This window comes from Gossypium hirsutum, chromosome D09, assembly GCF_007990345.1.
Source record: "Gossypium hirsutum isolate 1008001.06 chromosome D09, Gossypium_hirsutum_v2.1, whole genome shotgun sequence".
NCBI lineage: Eukaryota > Viridiplantae > Streptophyta > Magnoliopsida > Malvales > Malvaceae > Gossypium > Gossypium hirsutum.
This window is the reverse complement of record NC_053445.1, coordinates 31,247,080-31,271,168: the sequence shown is the minus strand read 5'-3', so window position 1 is coordinate 31,271,168 and position 24,089 is coordinate 31,247,080. Positions and strand designations below refer to the sequence as shown.

The following is a 24,089-nucleotide window of genomic DNA, read 5'->3' as shown; positions in this document are numbered from 1 at the left end:
TGTCCAATGACCTTGTCGTAAGTTTGTTATCCTTATAGGATATCTTTGATCTCTTTAGGTTAAATTTGTTCACCTAATATGATCCTATTTATCTCATAGTAGTCATTATATCTTCTTGCATGAAAAAAAAAGTTAATTACTAACAAATAGTAATTAAATCATTTTTTCTAGATAAATTCCCAATGGTCACGTTACGTTTCCATCTATCATGTGGTGCCAATGAGAGGATATCATTTAGCCCTTCTTTGGGCTATGACTTTCACTATTGTAAATGAAGCTATGTCATGCATAAGTCATATACTCATCATACCAATTTTTGATTATTAAGTTATTTGAACTCAAGCTTTTACTAAATCAAAGTATACGAGTCATGCACACATAGTCAGTCACTTACTCAATATTGAGGTAAGTCACACTATGATCTTCACAAGTGAATTAATTCATAAATAGATCTAGAATTAATTCAACTTGTGTCCCATTCGATGTTATTGCCAATCTTGAGAATCACATCTATGTCTCTATCTTCTGGGAGTCAATTACTCCAATACCCAAGACAGAATACCTCTCTATTCGGACTTGATAGATGACATAATAGCCCTTTAATCAATTTTTTCAATTTCGATTCATCAGACTATAAACTTTTTAGGTTACATACTAATATAAGTTGTCTTCTTACATTACGATCTTACCACGTAATGCAACTTAGTATTAATTAAACATAAGGCAATCAGTGAGCCAATATTTACTTACATTTTTCTTTGCGTGAAAAAATCATTGAGGATAAATACGAATGATATTAATGTGAACAATAGAGTTTTATTTAAACAAATTTGTTCAAAAAAATTACTAGTATAAATGACAGTTCTTTTGGGGATCTTCTAGTAATAGAAAGAAAATGGCACTAGTCAATTGGGAGCTCGTGTGTCAATCTCGGGCCAATGGTGGTTTAGGCTTAAGGCAATTAAGGGATCATAATACGGCCTTCATGATGAAACTCAGATTTAATATTGTCTCAAATTCTAATGCTCTTTGGGTTCATGTTCTTCAGATAAGATATGGAATAAAGAATAGATTGACTGAGACTTTGGATGAAAGAAGTGACTCTTTTCTTTGAAAAGGTTTATCAAAAGTATGACCGCTAATTCGGGAAATTTTAATTTGGTCAATGGGAGATGGGAACAATATTAAATGATGGAGGGACCCGTGGATTCCCACTGTTGGTCCTCTTTGCAATCATATTTCATTTCACTCAAATTTGGAGTTGGATTGCTTTCTTAAGGATATGGTCACTGAGGAAAGATATTGGGATATTAATCCTTTCTGATTTTGGCTTCCAAACGGGATCATTTGTAAGATTGCGGGGATTCCCCTACCATGTCCAACAACTGGATCGAACAGATTCATATAGGGTGGTACAACAATAGGAACTTTCACACTCAAGAGTACATATGGAAAGATTTGGAAAAAGTCATGGAACTCAAAATAGGCGATATGGAAACTTTTATGGAAATTTCAGGGTCTCTAGAGGATTAGATACTTCATTTGGCTTGCCTTTCAGTAATGACTTATTACTAATGTGGAAAGAATGAGAATGTGTTTGAGTCACAATAATTCTTGTGAGGTTTTTTTGTCATAAATTTTTTTTAAGAAAGCAACTGATACTATTTATTAATAGAAGAAGCATTAACAACGATTACAGTCCTAAGAAACAGGAAATTAAAGCTGTCAAATAATAACTGGCTACCAAAATGGTGCCTTGAAAATGTAAAAGTAAAACTGAAATAAAAACTGTGCCTAAGTGCTTTAATGGTAAACTGAAATGACAAAAGTAAAATGAATAGACATAGCCTTTGTAACCCTTCTTCTCCCTTCTTCTCTTTTATTGAAAGTAAAACCCTTGTATCATCTATTCAAGAGACCTATTTCTTCCAAAATCAACCCTTAAAGGGCCACAGTCTCTTTCAACATCACGAGTTCTTCGGACAAACAAACACCACAAAGCCCGAGCTCTACATCTTGATCTAACCGCCATGAGTGTCGTTTCTCCTCTCTTGATTTTTCAAGATCTTCACTGTATGCGGCACCTCTTCTATCCAGAATTGAGGATGCTAGTAATGCCCTGCTTCCTTCGCCATCGCATGAGCAGCTTTTTTGGCCTTCCTTGGTACATGCTTGAAACTTGAACTTCTGAAGTTGTAACCTCTCGCATTAATTTCTTTAATCAAGTTACTAATACACGATCTATCTTTTTCTGCAAAGTTCAATTTACGTATTATGGTTAGCACATCCCCTTCTATGCATATGTCTTGGAACCCCATATCTTCAGACATAATAATGGCTTGCAAACACGCCCTTGCCTTGGCCATTACTGGATCTGAAATGTTTTCCCATGGGTAGGTACAAGCTGCCATTATTAGACCTTCTTTGTTTCGTGCTATGATTCCTGAGATAGAACATATTGTTATTTGATTAAAGGAAGCGTCAAAATTGATTTTTATGGTGTCATTGTTTGGCGGTTCCCAAACTGAGTGTCTCACATCACATGTATTCTTTAATCTCTCCCCCATAATAGTTGTTTCTATATAGTAGGCCTTAATAAATCCCACAAGTTCAGTTACTTGCTCTCATACACCATCATGATAGACTTTGTTGCGATTATACCAAATTGCCTAATATGCCATAGATCTGATTTTATATGCTTCTATACTCTGTTTCCAAATTCTATTGCTAACCAATTTTTCCCACTGGACTCTCTGTTACATGTTAGAACTGTCACTCCCAAACCCCGCAAAACCTGTTGTGTGAAGGTGCAGAATCTAAAGAGATGGTCCACCGATTCCTCCTCAGTTTGGCACATCGGGCATAAAGTGTTGACAACCAAATTAGGGACTTTTAGATTATGTAAAGTAGGTAGATAGTCATTAGCAATTCTCCATATAAGAATGCGTATTTTACTTAGAATCTTGAGTTCTCAAAGTCTTGTAAAGAAAGTAGTAGGGATTTCATTATTTATTTTTGTACCCCCTCTGTAATAAGCCATCTGTAACCACTTTTTGCTATGTATATCCGAGTATTGTCACCTCACCACACAGGTGCATCCTGTAGACTACTACTCACCAAAAGGATTGAGATAATGTTCTTCAATTGCTCCTCTCCGAATAACATGTGAATTATTTCTTGCTTCTAGGTATTAGTTTCCTTGTTAATTAAATCCGAAACTTGAGAATACCTGATATCTATATTTTGACATTTTATTCTACCATTGTCAGGTCCAAGAAGCCACCTATCATTCCAAATATTGACTGATTCCCCATTACCAATTTGCCATCCCATCCCTTCCTCAAGAAGATGTCTGGCTCCCCAAATACTGCGTCAGGTATACGAAGGGTAAGAACCTAACCCTGCACTTATAAAATCCCCTTTCGAAAAATACTTAGCTTTCATTACACGCACAAACAAACAATCGGGTTGCATTCTAATTTTCCACCCCTGCTTCGCTAACATGGCCAAATTGAACTTTGACAGATCTTTAAAACCTAACCCTCCTTTCGCTTTAGGGATGCACAGTTCTCTCCATTTGCACCAGTGAATACTTTTATTTGTTTTTGAATTCCGCCACCAAAATTTACTCATTAAATTCTCGAGTTCTAGACAAAATGAAATTGGTAACTTAAAACATTGCATTGTGTAGACCGGGATTGCCTGTAAAATAGATTTTAAAAATACCTCCTGACCTCCAGCCGATAATAATCTCATATTCCAATTACTCAATAACTTCACACATTGCTCTTTAATAGCCACAAAAAGAGTGCTTTTTTTATGACCCACCATAGTTGGCAACCCCAAATATTTTTCTGGATTATTAGAAATTCTTACTCCCAAAATTCTTCCCACCTGAGCCTGTGTAACCAAATCAACATTGCCGCTAAAATAGATAAGAGACTTATCAAAATTGACCAATTGCCCCGAAACCTTTTCATAGTCTTGGATCACACGTTTCATATTATTTGCCCTTTCAGTTGAAGCCTCTCCAAACAGTGTACTATCATCTGCAAAAAATAGATGCGACACCGAGACCTTTCCTCTTCCCACATTTATCCTAAAAAGCCTTCATTCCCTTTTGGCAAGCACAATTAGCCTTGAGAATCCTTCTGCGCAAATGAGAAACAAATACGAACTTAATGGATCACCTTGTCTTAGCCCTCGTTGAGGCATGAATTCTTCTTCATTCTTCCCATTGATCACCACTGTATATGCTACACTAATAATACATCTCATAATAAGTAAAACCCAGTCCTCACAAAAGCCCATACTGCGCATCATTTTTTCTAAAAAACTCCATTCAATCCTGTCATATGCTTTTCTCATATCCAGTTTTAAAGCGAAACTTTTTTTCGATGTTCCTTTTCTTTTTTAAAAGATGCAAGACTTCATATGCCACAAAGATGTTTTCTGTGATTTTCCTTCCCGGTACAAATGCCCCTTGTGTATCCTCAATACATAAATCAAGTACATGTCGAAAACGATGAACAAGGACTTTTGAAACAATTTTTTAAATCACATTGCAAAGACTAATAAGACGAAACTTGTTCATTGACTTTGGTGATTTTTCTTTAGGAATAAGGACGATGCTCGTATTGTTTATCTTCTTTACGTTTCTTTGACCATTAAGAATATCCAAGCAATATTTAGAAACTCCCTCTCCAACAATATGCCAATATTTTTTTATAGAAAACTGTCAGAAATCCATCCTGCTCTGATGCCTTAAGGGTGCTATGGATTTTATCGCCCTAACAACTTCTTCTTCTTTAAAGTTCTCCATTAAAATATCATTGTGTTCATCCGTGATGCAAGGTAAAAAAGACTCAAACAAACTATCACAATTACTTACTTGTTTAGATGAGAACAATTATTTGAAGTAATCTATAGCCAAATTAGAGATTTCATCCTCATCAGTAATCAAGTTCCTAGCTTCATTTTCCAGCCCTTTAATCATGTTTTTCCTTCTGCGGTGTGTCGTACGCTTATGAAAAAATGTCGTATTCCAGTCTCTCATACGAAGCCAGTCCACTCTTGCCTTTTGTTCCCAGAAAAGCTTATCTTTATCTGCTTCGAAGTTCAATTCTAATTTAATCTCTGTAATTTCTTCCAAAATTGCATCACTGATTTCGCTACCACCTAGTTCCAATAATTTGCCATTTAATACTTCTGTTCGTTGATCTTTTCTCTTTTCTCCTTTTTTGCCCAAATACTCAAATTCGACCTTACTTTCTTCAGCTTCTCTAGCACATCTAGACTATTAAAATTCCATTCCCGTTTTAACTGCTCCTCAAGTTCATCGTTCAGAATCCAGTTTGCATTAAAACAAAAATGCCACTGTTTTACCCCTCATTGCATCCCCCCATCCCCAAGTGTATCCACAACAACCGGACAATGATCTGAAAAACTGTGTTGTAAGTGATTCACCTTATACCTTGGAAAAAGATCCCACCACTCTGTATTTGCTACTCCTCTATCCAACTTTTCCCTAATATTGTTGTCAACTAGACGACCTCTCTCACAAGTATACCACTGGCCAGAAAACCCCAAATCATATAACTCGCAATACTCAAGTACCTCCCTGAATGCTGCTATCTATCTTTCCTCTCGAATTCTCCCCCCTTTTTGTCTCGAAAGAGAAAATTTTTTTATTAAAATCTCTGGTAATCAGCCATGGCTTGCTATTCTCGCGTTTCAATAATTTTAATAGTTCCTAAGACTATTTTTTTTCATTCTCTTTTGGCGCTCCGTAAAATCCTGTAAATCTCTATGTAACCATGTCATCTTCATTCTCCACCTCTACATCAATATGAGATTTTGAAAAACTTTTCAAAGTTAAATTCAATCCCTCATTCTACCCTAATGATAACCATCCTCTCGTACCTATTGCCACAACATCGATACCATTCATTAAACCACATTGCCTTCTTATTGATTCCATCCATTTACTTGTAACATTTGTTTCCATAAGAAACAAAATTTAGGGCCGGATATGTCTCAATTTGTTTTTGAGATGTCAAACTATTTGTGGTTGCCCCAAACCACAAACGTTCCAACTTAGAATTTTCATTATGCCCAGTCAGCCACCTTTTGAGTGGCCGCTGATATATTGTTCTCTATATCTCCCTCTGATAGACCCCTAAGATCAACCAGGGGTTTCCTTTTTGAATTAAACCTTTGCCTCTTTTTTCCATCCACAAATTCCACTGGTATGTCTTCCAACTCCTCTTCAATCTCCCTTCCCTCCAAATGCCTGGGACTAACATGATCCCTTGTGTTTATATTCCAGATCTTTTGTGTAAAACGACCCAATGAATCTACTTCTTCACGGAACTCAATTTTATTTGTAACCTCCATACTGAATCTTCTTACCCTTCTTTCCCCATCTATCTCTATATCATTCCATCTATCCGTTTTTGGCTCCTCTCTTAGCCATTTGCTCACAACCTGACCTCCCCCTCTTGGCGTGGCTATCAGCGACAAATCCCACCCAAACTTCACTTGCTGACTCCCTAGTGTTAATCTGACTTCACAATAACTCTCTCCATGACCAAGCCGGCCACAAATAAAGTAAAAAAGTGGCAATCTTTCATACTGAAATAAGGTATATATGAATTTATTCTGACCAATGCTAATTCGTTTCTTCCTTTTAAGCGGTAGATTAACATCAATTAGAACCCTAATTTGCATGAATTTACTACCCCATCTTGTCACCAACGATGTGTCATACTCCATAAATTTTCCAACAAAGTCCCGAAGTTGGCATGTTGTTCCCTCTGATGTAACACCGATTGGTAAATTGTGAACCTGGACCCAAAAGACCGTGTGCCAAAGAGTAATCGAATTTGGTTCTTCACCCCCTACTAATCTATGAAAAATAATGAGATGTCGGTTAAAAAACCACGGCAACCCATCCAGAACTAGCTTCTAATTAATCTCACTATAAAATTGAAATAAGATCTTTTTATTCTCCATCTCTGTGATTGATACCCCTCTCAACGGATGCCATAAATCGACCAGAGTAATTTTTAAGGATGGGAAATTCACAGCGCTATCCATAAGGACTCTCCCTACCAAACAAAGGTCATATAACTGCTCATCGGCATTATTTTCTTCCAAAACCACCACGAGATCTTCCTATTTGTCTATGGTATTGAGACTGGCTAACTCAGTATCCACCAAATCAACATTAGCCATGGCAAACCTTCGTCTCCTAGTAATCAACTCTCCTTCAAGTTGCAGCAGAACCCAAAAACCCTAAAGATTTGATTTTCATGCGACAAGGTAGATAAGAAAAACCCTAACTCGTGCTACAAGGCAGACCAAGTGTAACTATTATATTTTTTAAGATATTTTTTTGTCATTAATTTGAAGATGTGTTACACATTTTAAGGGATTGTCTGACAGCTAGAGATATATGGGAACACATAATTCTAGTAGATAAGCTATCTTGGTTTTATTTAGATGGACTTCTGGAATGGCTAAAGACAAATTTACAGAATTCTCAACAGTTATATGTAGGAAATGTTGATTGGTAATGCCTCTTTGGACTCATTACGTGACGTACTTAGAAAATTTGTAATCTTCTCACGGTTCAAGATATTCCATAGAATGCAAGTGAAATCGTTAAAGTTTCTTACAGTTGGGCCAAACAGTAAGTTTCATGTAGTAATAAGGTAACAACGGTTGATTTGCAACCTAAAATTTCACCTTCTTCCTTTTGCGGGAATTGGATCTACTTAAAGACATATGGTGTGGTCAAAGTGGATAGAGGTTTTGCTGCAGTTGGAGGAGTATTGCGAGATCAAAGTGAAAGGTGGATCGTTGGTTTTAACAGCTATTTAGGATTTTGTTCTATTATTGAGGCTGAGTTATGGGGCATCAAAGATGGTTTAGAGCTTCTTTTAGAATGGAATTATGATAACGCTCTAATTCAGACCATTAAAATGGAGGCAATCAACGCGATTCAAGATCAGGTTCCAAATGGTTCAGATTCAGTATTGGTTAAGAGGATTCACCAACTTTTATCCAAAATAGAACATTGGATCATTCAACATATTCCTAGGGAAGATAACAAGGAAGCAGATGGAATCACTAAATTAGTACAAGAAAGGAGAGAAGGACTACAAGTATTTAAGGCTTCCCCTTTGGGAAGTTAGTTTTATGTTAATGTAAATTTTTTTGGATTTTTTTATCTTTTCACCAAAAAAATATATTAAAATTATTTTTTAATGCTAATTTAATAATATAATGAGCAATAAGAGATATTTTTGTCATTTCATAAATTTTTCTTGAACTCGTGCTTTTACATATCTTATAGATTGATATTGATGAGCTTTTAAAAATATAGTTAAATTCTCAAATATTACACCATAATGTTTATGATAATAATATTAAGTCAACAAATCTCACTGAATACAAAATAAGATTTATGGCTACATAAACCGTTGAGGGTAGTTCTAGATCTGGTCCAAGACGAACTGTTGTAGGGGATTTTTTGAAACCATTGAATTCATAATATGGTAAGGTAGCCCCTGGATGGGGAACGACTCCTTTGATGGGTGTCGCAATGGCTTTATTTGCGATATTCTTATCTATTATTTTGGAGATTTATAATTCTTCCGTTTTATTGGATGGAATTTCAATGAATTAGATTCACAAGAATCACGAAGCCTCGCTTTTCAATACAAAAAGTGAAACTTTTAGTTCTCAGATTTTTTTAGCCCCATTCTATTTCGGTAGTTCGACCGCGAAATTTATTTGTTTCTGTATTTTCGGAATATGAGTGTTTGACTTGTTATAATTGATCCTATTGATAACCATAATGTTTATGATAATAATATTAATATAACAATTGGCGTCATATGTGGGAAATAAGCAAAAGGTTATGTCTCTTTCCCGAGTAAGAATTCATGACTCAATCCCTTCAGGTTCTTTTATTTTTCTCCATTTTGGGTCTCTTGAAGTTTTTGCAATATTTGGTATCTATAAGAGCTTCCAACTTTAGGGGGCAATAAAGATGTTTCCCTCAAATACATTAAGTGAAGAACTCCTTGGAAACTATATGAAGGGGTCAACAGGGCCTTCGCTAGCAAACCAAGAGGGGCCCTCACCTACACACCAAGAAGCTCTTCACCCACACACCAAAGGACCTTTTCGTCACTCCAAAAGGGGCCTCGTACCTATACACTAGGAGACCCTTTGCCAACACACCAAGGAGGCCCCTCACTCGCTTCACTAGCATCACATGGGGGCACTTCGTCTCTACCCAGTGAAAAGAGCTAGTTGAAACACTTCATATAGGTTTTCAAAACGTGAAATACAAGGCACTTAAAGATTTTTTATCTATCAACTCATCCCCACAATGTGAAATATAAGGCACTAAAGAGAGATTATCTGTAAAGTTGTTATTCACTCATGATATTAACTATATATTTAAGAAAATACTTTTAATCATGATAGTAGATATCAATTTATAAAATTCTAGACCTTAATTATAAATCCAAGTTTTACAAAATAGATAATTTTTTATGAAAAAAAAAAGTTTGATACAGATTGTATATGATTTTATGTAATTATATTGATGAAAATTTGATTTTTTTAATTTTTATTATCTATTATTATAGTTATTACATTTTATTAAAATTATTATATTTATCCATGTAAAAGTAAAAAGAAAATATTTATTTTTATTTGTATAGTTATCAAAATCAATATTTTATTTACATAATTGAAATAAAATCAAAGCTTCATCTATAATTGCACTAAACTAAAGTACATGTATTACATTACACATTGAATCAAAATTTATAAGTAAATTTAATATTTATCCCTAAAACAAATTCATTTGAGGAAAAACCAAAATTTCAAAAATATAAAAAGACAGAAAATCTAAAAAAGAAAACAAAAATTAAAGAGTATCTTTAGAACAATCTAGAAGAATCTCAAGCTGACGGTTGATATCACTCAAATATTTAGTTGAATTATATTCTTCAGCATCATCCATCTCCTCTGAGTAAGTTCTTTTTAGTACCGAGTGTTCACCCTCTTTCAGCCCCTCCAAGCTGTTTCTATCACCATTCAGAATCGACACAACCTGTCATTTTTTTGAACCCAATTTTAGACTTTACCAACAAATTAAGGGTTTGACAAATATATTATAAAATATAATAAAAAAATTTATTTATAAAATAAATGTGACCATTTAGCATATTCTCTATCTACTGACAATATATCATATAAAATAATTATACTCTTAATTACACCTAAAGATTGGGTTTTGGACCCAAAAAAAAAATACATAAATCCAGGTTGGGTTAGCTCAAAGACAATGAGCTCGAGGTGTTTAGAGTAAGAAAATAAAAGAACATGCCTGACTCATATCGGGTCGGTTCACTGCGGACTGATGTATGCAAATAGAAGAGATAGCGAGAACTACGTTCAACTGGTCCAGCTCGTAGCCATCCCCTAGACTTGGATCAACTAATTCTTTTATCTTATTTTCTTTTATCAAAGGTTTTGCCTGCAAATGTTTATGAACAACTACTTTCAGTTCTACCCACATAATATTTAGGGATATATGAGGATCAGATATTTTCTACTTTCTATAATATTTTAATTCATTTATTGTATGCAACATATTGAGTATTATTATGCTAATTGACTTCGAATTATTTTCAAGTAATATGAATTTGGATAATGAATATTTGTTGATTACTTTTGCAGTTACGATATAAAAGTAACACTACCCAAAGCGTGTCATTTAAATTCCGATATTTATTTGTAGAGAAAAGCAAACGTACCCACATAATAAGGCTTTGTTGGGAACTACCGATGGCTTGTCGCCCAGTGATGAGCTCCAACAACAATACTCCATAAGCAAAGACGTCGGTTTTTTCATTCACTATGCCGTACATGAAAAATTCCGGTGGAAGATAACTGTCATGAAAATAAGTCTATTCAAAAACCTTTGCTTAATAAAAATGAATGTCAAAGGTTTCGGATCAGAGAAAAGATTATATGAAATGGTTTTAAATTACAAACCCAAATGTGCCTTCTACTTTAGAGACCGTATGATGAGTCCATTGATCAGGTAACCATTTTGCAAGTCCGAAATCTGAAATCTGAAATTACATCGAAAATCTATAAATAAAATATTTATAGTTTTATTGTTTTAATTCAAAATTAAAATATTTATTTTCATATTATAAAAATTAAATAATAATAAAAATTTGGTAATTACAAATTTTTAACTTTTGAGCTAAAAATTAAACCAAATTGAATATAAATAATTAATATCTGAATTGAAATCAAACCAAATTCAATAAAAAGAACAAACTAAACACCCCGGTTCAAATTAAATAAATTATATATTTAATAACAATAAAGTATCGTGATAAAAATGTATTTGATGATGGTAAAAGTATTATAGAGGTTATTGTAGAAGCAGTCAGATTACATTTTGTCCCTCTATTCAAAAAATGGGTAAATTAGCCTCTATACATAGATCAAAAAATAAATTGGTCTTTTCTGTTAAAAGAATTATCTATTCGTACAGTCAAAGATTGACATAAATAATGAAATAACCAAACAATAACACGTGGCGTGCCACGTGTACCTCATGTTGACATATAGGGACCAGTTTACGTATATCTCATATTAACATACAGAGATCAGTTTTTAACAAAAATAATAGATAAACTTTTAACAGAAGAACCAATTTGATATTTGATCTAACGTGTAGAGATTAATTTACCCATTTCTTTTAATAGATGGGACAAGATGAAATCTCTTTGAAGAAGAATTAAGAATAGAAGATGTACCTGAGCATCAAAGTCTTCTGTAAGCAAAATGTTAGCGGCCTTGATATCTTTATGGATAATTCTCCTTTGGCAACCTTCATGTAGATAGCTAAGCCCTTTGGCTGTTCCTACAGCAATCTTGAATCTGGTGCGCCAATCTAGTTTTTCCTTTGGCCCTGGATATGCATACATACTAACAACATTCACTTCAATTCAACCTTTGATCTACAATAAAGAGTTTTTCGAGTTCATCTACGTAGAAAAGAGTAACCTCAATGTTCATATTAAGTTTTAGGATAAACTACTCACAAAACCATTAAATTATTAGTAAATTTATGTTTTGGTCACTCAATTTCAAAAAAATACAGAATGGCTATTGAACTGTTTGAAAGTTTTCATTTAAATTACTGGCCTATTAATTTTTTTTTAAAAGTCAAGATAGTAAGTTTCAAGTTACAATTCAACAATCGGTATGGATTAGTATCCATCAATGAGTAGAACATACCTTAGGTCTAAATCAAGCTAACAGTTAGTGTCGAAGATCGGAGGAGAAAGTTGTTTGGCTTTTGATTTGCAGATTTGTAACATCCAAAATTATTTCATGAAAATTTTGAACTGTAGAAGAGAAGCGAAATGAAAGCTTTCGATTGGTGCAGGCGGTGCAAACAAAGAAGGCCATACAACATAAATTTTAATAGCCCAATGACTTAAATGAAAACTTTTGAATAGTTCAATAACAGTTTCGTAACTTTTTAAAATTAAGTGACTAAAACGTAAACTTACTTATAATATAATAACTTTAAATATAATTTAATCTAAATTTTAGACTTCATTGTTTATGCTTAAAATTGAGTTTGACTTGAGATTTTTCAATAATAATTAAAGGTACAACATATATTTAAAATAATCAAGCCTACAATTGAGCATGAGAATTTTGCTCAATTTTTACCAAGTAAACAAGCTTACTAAAAGAGCTCAAGCCGAAATTGATTCTTTTCAAGTTGAATGTGCATAATTACAAGCACCAATACCCCAATTAAACCATATTAAGAAGGGTACACTATAAAAACAGTCACTTTTATTAATATTTTGTTACGAAATGGTTATTCTGTTACCTCCTTAACAGTAGTATTATGTGACAATACAATTGGGATGAGAATAGATTTTTAATTAAAATTTTAATTAATTAGAATTTTAAATTAATTACACATTAAACCGAAAAAGAAAAACCTTTCATCTCCCTTTTCTTTTAGTTTCTTTTTTCATTTTTACTAAAAAATATTGTCATCTTTGTAAATCAAAATAACGGAAATTAAATTGAGTATTTCATCAATCGATAGAATTTTTTATTCAATATGAAAAAACAAAGGATAGATTGAATGGAGGGTCCAGGTATATCTTCTTTATAATTAGTTTTACTCTAAAACAACATACTATTTAATGACAACCCTAAATTAAAAACCTTAATTTTTCTTCCTTTGCATCCATCTGTCCTGCTATATCTTCCTTTTTTATATTTTCTTGACAAAAAGAACATCAAAAGATCCAAACTTTAGTGTTTTATCTGTGAAACTCTATTTACTTTCTTTTCCCAAATCTTTCGAGATTCAATTTTTTCTTTCTTCAACAAAAAGTCCATATCCAAAAATGCCATCAACAACTACCACTTACAACACCATCACCATCACCTCCGGCACCATTACCTTCAACCCAACCACCTTTTCCTCACATGCCAAACACACGTCACCTATGGCCAGAGCTATTCTCCCTCTCCTCTTTCTGCCTCCCCATCTCCGCTTAACTCTTTTTGGCACCCATCATTCTGTGAGTTACATCTCTTTGATTTCTCTATAAAAAAAACTAAGATTTTGGGGGTTTATTCATCTTCCAGTTACCAGATGCTACCCACTTTGATTTTTAATAAAAAATTCTTTAGTCAAGAGCTTATTTATAATTTTTAAAACAGGGTTGGCATATTCCGTCATGTTAGGAAGAAGTCAAAGAAGCAAAAGAAAACATTTCAGTAATCTCATGAATTGGCTATTGCTTCTTTTTAATAAGGAGAAGATTGGGTTTTAGGGTATAATTTTGTATTCTGTTTTCATAAAAATAAAAATTAAAAACCTATTATCACCCCAGTTAGATATTTAAATTGATATTTAAAACTCATTTAGACTGTCACGTAGGATTGTTATTAAGGAGATAACGGAGCTTAACGACAAAATGATCACTTCATAACAAAATACTAACATAAGTGACTAAAACGTAATATTTCAAACATAAGAAACTAAAATGTAATATAAGATGAATAAAAGTGACTATTTTTGTAGTTTACCCTATTAAGAACTTATGAAAAAACTAAAGTTGAAGTTATTCTAAGTCATAGTTCAAGTTTGGGCTCAACTCGACAAAGATAAAACCGAATTCGGATCTTTCTCAACCCAATCTGATCCATTAAGAACTTGGAAAAAATCAAAGCAAAAAAATAGGTATGGAGAAACGAACCATAAAGTATAGAAGCCAAGCTTCCATGAGGAGACAATTGAAGAACAAGGTGCATCCCTCCTTCAACGCCATAACCAATCATTTTAGCAATATTAGGGTGATCGACATGAACTATAATTCCAAGCTCTGATAAGAAATCCATTGTCATCTCTTCGGGTGAGCCTCTTGTTAGCTTTTTAATGGCCACAAATTTTCCACTTTTTAGTTTCCCTTTGTAAACTTCTGCATACCCTCCTTGTCCTATCAAATGCTCTTCTCAACAAAAATACAATATTATAAGAAAATGTCGAAGTATATTTTTTATTAAATTTCGATTTAATATTATAAAATAAAAATTTGAATTCAAAACACTTTTTTTTTATGTTTTCTTTGAAGTACAAAAATAAATATTAGAGGAAGCAATTTATAAAGAAAAATAATCTCTTAAAAAATGTATTCTTTAAAAAATAATTACATAAACCAACTGAAGGAAATATAATATTCAAAAAATGTGTTCTTTTTCCAGATATAAGTAAAGACTCGAATCTCCATTGTTGTTATCTATCAAGGATTTCTACATCAATCAATTGTATTAAGTTTCAAATTCAAAATATGTTTTATATATAAAGAAGCTACCATTTTAGGTACAGAAAATATTTATCTCAAAAGCACTTTTAAAAATATTTTTTTTTACTCAAAAGTCAAAAGTGCTTTTTTGTTTTTTTAATGCTAAACTGATTCTAAGTTTCAAATCATACCTTTTCTCTAGTACAATTTTAATCTTAATTTCTTTAGTTTGTGAAAATAGAAAAATTATACCTTTTCTTTTTATTTGTCGATTTTATAAAAATTAAAAAGTTAATATAGTTGTTAGTTAGTATTTGAATTTAATTACTAAATTTTTGTTAATTATTTTTACTTAGATTTTTATGAATTTGTTTTATATATAAATATATATTTTAATTGCTGAATTTTGGTAATTATTTTTATATAAATTAACAATTTAGTGAGAAAATTAAACCAAGTTTTAATGTTTGGTAAAGTAGTAGAAAAATGAATTTTAAGCAAAAGTGGACTGGGAATAGATTGATATATAAGTTTGAGAAGATAATTTAATCAGTTGATCTAAATTAGAAAGAATCAAATGAATCAATAAAAATTTGATATTTTTTATTTGTTATGAAAATTTTAATAATTTGTTTTTCTAAATCGGACAATCCTAAGAATTCATAGTTGATCCATTGGAACACCAATCTCGTTTTAAAATCACCCACAATTAAATCAAATTATAATTACTTCAAATAAATAAATGATGAAGCAAGGGAAAGAAGAAATATACCACGGCTGTAGTTATCAGTCGCTTCCTGAAGCTCAGACAAGGAGAAATTCTTCCACGAAGATTTAAAATTAAAAGCTTCAGTATCCAAAGCCGGTGATGATTGCGGAATCGTATCTTCTCTGATTCTTTTGCTTTTTCTTCTCGTGAACTTCGGTATCAATGGCGTCAAACTATGCGTAGGGATTACAACACCTTTTTTCAGCGCCGGGAAGAATCCACGCCATTGCGTAATCGATGTAAAATTGTTATAAAGTTTAGATTCTGTCGAAGTGCTGGTTTTCGCAGAATTTGACTCCGGTTCTGCTGTGTCCGTCGACGGTTTCGTCGCTGATTGTTTAGATTCCGAGGTTTCTTTCGAAGGTTTCGTCGCCGGTGGTTTGGATTCCGGGGTTTCCGTCGAAGGTTTCGTCGCCGGTTTTTTGGATTCCGGGGTTTCCGACGAAGGTTTCGTCGCCGGTTGCTTGGAGTCAGCGGTTTCTGTCGTCTCCGGCGGTTTGGAACCAGCGGTTTCCGTCGTCTCCGGCGGTTTGGAACCAGCGGTTTCCGTCGTCTCCGGTGGTTTGGAATCAGCGGTTTCCATGGAAGGTTTGGTCGCTGGTTGTTTGGATTCTACAGCATTTGTTGTGCAATCCTTGGGAGCCGATATTGGAGATGGCCGATCTATTCTCTCTGCTTCAATTTTCAATTGTGCCAAGTCTGTAAAAAGAAAGAAACAATATTGATTTATAAGTTAGCAAAAGCATTTTGAAGTCTGGAATTTAACGGTCCTTACACCATGTTATTGTTGTTATTTTGCTATTCTTTTTTAAGGGATTAAAGTAAAGGGTATTATGATGAGATTCATAAGGGTGATCTGATTGTTTCTTCTAATTAATTTTCTTTTTGATTTCGCTTTTGGGTTGTTTCTTCTTACTAAAAAAATTAATTTTGTAAATGAGATCAAACAATAAATTGATTTTTTTTTGTTAAAAATTGATTAGTGGAAATTTTGGTTAATGTACGTCAGCATGAGGTACACATGGCATATCACATGTCATTAGTTGATTACTCCGCCAATCACGCTAATTTTTAATGGTACAAATAGATAAGTATTTTAATAGAAAAGATCAACTTGTTCTTTAATCTAATGTACAAGGACTAGTTTGCCCATTTTCTATTTTTTGAGTAGAGGGGGCAAACAATCTAACTCCTAGTGTCACAGGCCGCGGATCAAAACCCGTGACAAATGCACATGGAACGTCTCATGGAAGTCAACTGATCAAATGAGACTCATTTAATCCACTTGAATTGACCCGATTAATGAAACATATGGAGAAGCCCATCTATTTGAAGTCTTGGTGGCCTAGTGAAACACTTTAGTAAAACTAGAGTTACTAGGATAATTATAGTAAATATTAAATGATAAGGATGTATAGAGTTTAAATATCTTAGGACTCTCATCTTGTAGATAGGCATTAAACTAGACTTTGTACTTGGCTTGAATTTCCTTGACCGAATTAATGTTCTGTTGGCTCATTTTGCTAATTGTATTTGTGTCTTGGATATTTGACAACAACAATGTGTTGTGCCGGTAAGTCAGGACATGAAGGGTGGAACCAAAGTATTGTCATCAATCCAGCTAGCCAAAGATGTTCCATGTGGTAAGAACATCGACTTGGTAGATCAGAGTGCCAAGGGCTGCCCATTGGAAATTCTAGAGGTGCCACAAACCGATATGAACCCTATTGAGTTATCAGTGGGGCTACCACCTATGAGAGAGGTGGGTTGTGCATCGGGCTTTGTCGGAAAAGTGGTGATGCAAACTGGGTAGTCAAAACAAGAAATGTGACAAGTGAGGTACATCTCAAACACTTATTTAATGTTTTACATTATAACTTACCATTGGCTTGGAAAAGACACAAGAGCCCTTTCAAAGTTCTAAAATAGGTAAGCCAATGGGCTTACAAACCACAGTTAGCGACAATACTTAAGGTTAACCTGGTGTTCAATGTGGGTATGTCGAAGTCTATTTGTGAGGATCAAAGGGATCCCAATTGATGCGAGTCACAATGGAAGTAAGTAAGAGCAGTGGCCTCTTACGATCGAGATGTACGAGAGAAAAATACAGTTCGAGTTAGGCGATGGCGAAGACATAAGTCGAGGCAAATGTTTCAAGGGGTGGAATTACACAACAAAGAGACTAGATAGGAATCAACTGAGGTATCATGTCAATTCCTAAACGAGCCAACCTGTGCCATTTCGAGGACATGACGAGGGCGTCGTAAGAATGGATGGGGGAGCATGTTGCTAGTTGCGAATCAAAGTCCATGACGAATGCACACAAAACGTCCCACTGAAGTCAATTGATGAAGTGGGGCTCATTTAATCCACTTGAGCTAGCCTGATTCATAGAACATATGGAGAAACTCATCTACTTGAAACCTTGGTAGCCAGTGAAACACTCGAGTAAAACTAGAGTTAACATGGTAATTATTGTAAACCTAAGGGATAAGGATGTATAAAGTTTAAATCTTTTAGGACCTTCATCTTGTAGATAGACACTAATCTTAGGGTCTATTTAATTGACGGAATTGATTTTCCGGAAAATCATTTCCAACTTTTCCAATGTTTGATTGGCGGAAAATATTTTCCATTTGGAAAATGAACTCCAAAACAAGGGAAAATGGGTTACATTTTAGGGAAAATGTCTTACCCTTTCAATTTCCGTAAGACATTTTCCGTGCTCTCCTCTCTAACGCCTCCTTCATTCCTTCCTTCATTTCCGGTAGAAAACTGCTTCTGTTTATCGATTTTCCAGTAACTTGTTTTTTTAATTATTCAATACTTATTTTTTTAACACAATTACAAATAATTTATTTGATATTAGTTTTTTTCAATTTATAACGATTAATATTGTAGCTTAATAATTGAGTATTATTATAAATAAATCATTGTAATATAAGTAAAAATAATTTAAAATATAAAAATTTATTAATATTTATTAATATATGTAAAAACAACTTTTCCGAAAAATATTTTCAAAAAATCTGCCAAGCAGCAGAAAATATTTTACACAGATTCAATCAAACACCAGAAAATATTTTTCAGTAAATCATTTTACAGAAAAGTAAAACATTTTCCAAAAATCATTTTACGGAAAATATTTTACTGGCAATCAAACAGACCCTTAGTCGTTGATATAATTCGATCTATATCGTTTGATCTAGGGGAGCTCAACTATAAATAGTGACATTCCCTGTCATTTGTAATCACTCAATTGTAAACCTTCAAAGTAATATAATAATTTTGATAGCATTTACTCAAACACTTAGTGTATGCTATTTTCTATGGCTTTTTAGTTCGTTCGTGGCTTCTTTCTCTTTTGAGTTTGCTTTCGCTTTGCTTCGATGTCTTAAAGAATTTCTACAAGAATTCTTATTTTTTGAGAGTAAGGCTGACTTAGGCGGATTTAAACCCAAAAAATCGCTTAAGGCCACATGATTTGTCAGACTAAAGTTCTAGCCCCTTAACACTAGCACAAAAGCCTCCATAGTACTTTTTACCTCTATTCTTTATACTCGTCATAAAAACAAGTAATCACAAATAATATATATTCCATCACAACAAGCTAAAAATTGAAATATATTCAAAGATGGTAAAAGTACTGTAAAGGCCTTTGTACTAAGTGTTATATTACATTATATTCTTTTTACTAAAAAAATTGACAAACTTGTTATTGTAGGTTAGATTAAAAAATAAATCAATCATTTCTGTTAAAAATTTCATTTAATTCTATTGTTAAAAACTTATGTGGCTGAAAGAATAATCAAACAGTTACACGTGTCATACTATTGTATTTTATTTTGCGTATATGGAACAATTTTTAACAGTAAAAATGGATGAAATTTTAACAAAATGACTAGTTTAGTTTTTGATATAACATATAAAAATTAATTTACCTATTCTTTTAGTAGAATGAACAAAATCCATTTTGAATCCTAAGAATAAGGTTTCCATAATATTTCTACTACTTAGAAACATCTAAATATATCTAAATAACGTTGGCAACTTAAACTCAAAAAAATGTAGAAAAATACTCGCATATAATATTTACGTGCTATAAATCTTCAACGTGTAATTTAAATTCGACTATAAAGTAGCAAAGGAAATGGATTATTAATCCAAAAGAAAAAAATTAGAATATGTACATAGAAATGACTCTTGAGAGATCATTCAAATAAAGAAGCTAACACTCGTACAGGGGTAAAGTAAAAAAATAATAGTTTAGGCTTCAAATTATATTGTAATTTTTATAATAATAAAAATATAATTTCACCATTTTAACAGTCTATATCTTTATAATTTTTAAAATATTAAATCAAATTTTTAACAATTTTAGGGAGCGTCAACGTGTAATTTTACCTTTACTAATTTAAATTTTTAAAAATTTTAAAAAAATCTAAATAAAAAAATTTTTCATTTTAGGGGGGTCGAGGCCCCTGCCAACCTCCTAGCTACACCCTTAAACTCATACTGAAATTCGACTATATAAATTATATCAACTTTACTATTTTGATCATATCTCTCGAGACGAATTTGAGGGGATAGGCAGCCCATCTAGGGTAATAATTAAAAAATTTCAATCTAATGTTTTATAAATAAAAAAATTATAAATCAATATATAGTAAAGTTGCACTTTTAACCCCTAAAATTAAAAAAAAATGTTTAACCTCTTTAAAAATGATGAAATTATAAATTCATACATAATAAATTTATATTTTAATATATAAAAAATTTATAATTAAATTCCGATATCTACTAAAGGGGATTTTTGAATTCGCCCTATCTATAATTCAAATAAGTTAGACTTGAAATGTTTAAAAGTGTAGAGAAAAATAGGAATGGATGATTAAATTACCAAGAGATGAAATGAAGTCGGCAAAACCAAATCGGTGTTTCTTCATTATGAGACGAAACGGCTCCCATATTTTCTTTTCGTTGCCTTTCTTATTTGAATTTTTGTTGTCAGTTGACGGTTCAACACTACAAGTGAAGAATAAACACAAACACTTCGTATGCATAAACATGAAATATGATGGCCAAAAATACAAAAACAGCATATCAATGTGTTGAATTATGACATGAATTTATCGGTTCGAGTTATATTATTTTACTCGAATTTGAAAATGAATATCGAGTAGGAAATGTATTAGATATATTTGGTCTAGTGGCGAGTATATTTATACTGTAACATGAAAGTTCAGGTTCAATTCCTAATAATCTCGTCCTATTCCGAATTATCATTTTTAAATGAATTAAAGTGAGTATTATTTATTTTTCTATCAACAAGATATATGTATGTATATATAGGATAATCAAATTTAAAAAAAAAATTATTAAGCGTGCATAAAATTATAAAATATGTAAAATTAATTAATTTCATATAAATCAAGAAGATTTCAAAATTCCCCAATTTTCAGATGGTTATCGGATGAATTTGAAATTTTTCATAGATTTTAATTTTATAAAAATAAATAAAATTAATTAATTTCAAACTAATGTAAGTAAATTTCGTAAAAGAAATTGTGACGATTAAATCTAAATCAAATTCGAATGTTACAAAACACCATAAACTGAACTCAGAATTTAAAATGGGATCATTATTTTATGATTTTGATTCGTTCTGACACTTACATTCATTACGTGATTATAATTTAAATTTTATAAGGAACTCAAAAAACTTCAAAAAGAATTTCAGAGTTATTACCTTGAAGGAGCAGGTGAAAGTGAAGGTGAAGGTGAAGGTGAAGGTTCGGTTGAATCTCCCATTGGCAATTTTCAGAGCTGATTAAAAAAACCTAGAAATTTAATGAAGAAAATGAATTAAAAAGATGAACAATTGGCATTAATCTCAAGTTTTTTTCTTTCACTAATATTAATGTTGTTTTTATTCATCAATTTCCCCCATTTTTTGTGCCTAAAAGTAGGCTTCTTTCTCACTTCTTCTTTCTTAATTCGTCCCTTTTGTTAGAAGAAATAATTTTATAAAAAAATTTATAATATTTTTTATCCTATTATATTAAGGAATGTTGAAGACATTTTGAATTTATATTACAAGAAAATACAGCATTGCCTCTTCCTTATTTTTGGGTCTTCCACACCTGGAACAAACTACCATTTTTTTTTACATGGCTCGGGCCACCCTACCCGATTCGAAGGTCCGTCCGGGAAATTAGAGAATTTGGATAAAAATATAGGTCTAAAAATGAGCTTGAACAAAATAGGTCTGTTTTAAAAATGGTTCGGACCTCGAGTAAGACATTTTTGGCCCAAGCCCAGCCCGGACCGAATTCACTAAATGACAAAAAAAGTCTACTATTTTTTTGTTATTTTAATGATATTTTCTTGTTATTTTCTCCCTATTTTGCTATCATTTCACTATTATGTTACTACTATTTTGTTGTTATTATTTGGATATTGTATAACACTTGTTTTATTGTAAATTTTGTTATTGTTTCAGAGATATCTTCTTGTTAAGTTGCATCTATCTTAGTATGTATTATTTAAGTATACATATTTTTTTAAAATTTATTTTTAATTTTTTCAGAAATATTTATTTTAATTTTTTTAGTATTTTTGATGTATTATATATATTTAAAAATTATGTAAAAAATTAGTATGAGCGGACCGGGTCGGGTCTGATTTTTAACATTTTTTATATGAATCGGGCTTGGACAAATTTTTAGATCCATTTTTTGAATTGGTCCAGGCCCAAGCCTAACAAACAGGTGTAAATTTTTGTTTTGGCCCGACCCAGCTATAATCACCTCTAATTGTAGCTCTATTGTTATTAAAAGAGCTATATCCACGATCAAGTTTTTTAGAAGAAATAATATTTTTTTATCAAAAAAGCTTTTCAAACTAATGTTATTTAAATTTAGTTTTCTAAATTAATAATAAATAATATTTTTCCAGTCATAAAAATATTTATGTTGTATTTGTTTTACTAAAATTAATTTTTAGAAAATAAGTTTAAAAAATTTTATCAAACAACAAAAAAAAAATATGTGAAGTATACTATGTCTAAAGTTGATATAGAATATAAAGAGTTTAAGAAATTCATAAAGTCCTTGGACTAAATTTTGAAGTATGTGAAACCCGTACTCATGGGATTACCTTTGGGACCTCTTCAAGAAGGCATTTGGGTGGTCTATTGTCGATATTTGAAGGATTAGTCCAACCTTTGTATGCACAAGGTTAGGTTGCAAAACAACCATAAACCTATTATTGAGCACCAATGTTAGACATAATCCATGGGTCAGCCTAGTTCAATGTGTTACTAAGAAATGTGACATGACGAAATGTGACATGACGGAAGTACTAAATGAAAATAATGAGCTTACACGTACTTGAATAGAAACAAGTTAAAAAATCTATATGAATTACTGAAAAATAAATAAGAACACAGAAATATCGTTGTTCGTTTTCATTTATCGACCAGGTTTTGGATTGTTTGCCAAGAAAGAGTTTTACTATTTCTTGGATAAATATTCAGAATACAATTAGATTATCATATATCCAGAATAAAAGGAGAATACAACTTTTATGGTAACTTTTTAAATATAGATATGGAAGATCAAGAGAAGACGTATTTTAAGTAGTGTAATGCTCCTATCACCTTTCAGAGATGCATTGCAAGGGTCCAATCTGGTGCTCAATTAGGAGAATTGTCACTTCGTGATCCAAAAGGGTATTTTTATTTGTCACAAGGTGTCTACTTAAGGTTGGGAGGTGGATCATGCCAAAGTTGAGAGCATCAAGAAGTTACCTCCAATTTTGGGTTGATTTGGGTTAGTTGAGTCATATTTTTCATCTAAATTTTTACAAATAATTTTAATTATTATAAAAATTAAATTATACAAAATATTTAAGGTAGATTATAATAGTGGTTCACACCATATATGGTGCATTTTGTTCTTAATCTTAAAAAAGAGGGTATTTATATAATAAGAGGATTTGGAGACAATAATGAGATTAAAATTAATGTGACAGTAACAAAAGGTGTCCAAACATGGGTACAACATGTGCTAACTTTTTATACACTCAATAAGAAAAAGTTGAAACTTAGTGGTAGGTCCAAATAAATAAAAAAGGTGGATAGATGGTAACAAAAGAATGTGCCTTCCAACTAATTAGTATAACAATTTAGAAGCACATTCTGAACTTCCATGAATTAAGTCTTATACACTGTTGATATTTTTTTATCTTAACAATCTTTAATATACTATATACTTTTATGTTAATAATTTATTTTTATATCTTATTAAATTATTTTTACTAAATATTAAAATTTTGATTGTACATTATTTTAATTATGAGAAAATTAAAAAATCAATTTTAAATAATCAACAAATATTATTTATAAACGATTTAGGTCTTTTAATATT

At 32.1% G+C, this 24,089-nt stretch overlaps 1 protein-coding gene and 1 long non-coding RNA gene across 3 annotated transcripts; one reads left to right on the top strand and one right to left on the bottom strand.

Annotated features, from left to right (window-relative positions):
• Positions 1-1,804: 1,804 nt before the first annotated feature.
• Positions 1,805-8,287, top strand: LOC121220806 (uncharacterized). The gene is made up of 3 exons (XR_005917992.1): positions 1,805-2,164; positions 2,768-3,187; positions 3,270-8,287. It is a non-coding gene; the product is annotated as an uncharacterized lncRNA (long non-coding RNA).
• A 1,421-nt stretch (positions 8,288-9,708) lies between these two features.
• On the bottom strand, positions 9,709-21,589 carry LOC107891877 (receptor-like cytosolic serine/threonine-protein kinase RBK2). 2 transcript variants are annotated; one of them, XM_016816806.2, is made up of 9 exons: positions 21,410-21,583; positions 20,561-20,685; positions 15,664-16,359; positions 14,346-14,597; positions 11,862-12,016; positions 11,083-11,162; positions 10,842-10,977; positions 10,412-10,561; positions 9,709-10,135 (listed from the first exon to the last, which is right to left on the bottom strand). In XM_016816806.2, the coding sequence occupies exons 1-9, from the start codon at positions 21,469-21,471 to the stop codon at positions 9,950-9,952; spliced, it is 1,842 nt and encodes a 613-aa protein (XP_016672295.2). In that variant the 5' UTR covers positions 21,472-21,583; the 3' UTR covers positions 9,709-9,949. The 2 variants fall into 2 exon arrangements, with proteins under 2 accessions (XP_016672295.2, XP_016672296.2); XM_016816807.2 differs by lacking the exon at positions 10,412-10,561 and having other exon boundaries at positions 21,410-21,589.
• Between the last annotated feature and the right edge of the window lie 2,500 nt (positions 21,590-24,089).

Coding starts and splice junctions, on each gene's coding strand:
- LOC107891877 (XM_016816806.2), bottom strand. CDS start 21,471: ATGGGAGATTCAACCGAACCTTCACCTTCACCTTCACCTTCACTTTCA. Junction 11,163..11,861: donor CAGAAGACTTTGATGCTCAG/GTACATCTTCTA, acceptor ATGTAATTTCAG/ATTTCAGATTTCGGACTTGC. Junction 10,136..10,411: donor ACCGACCCGATATGAGTCAG/GCATGTTCTTTT, acceptor AAAAAATGACAG/GTTGTGTCGATTCTGAATGG.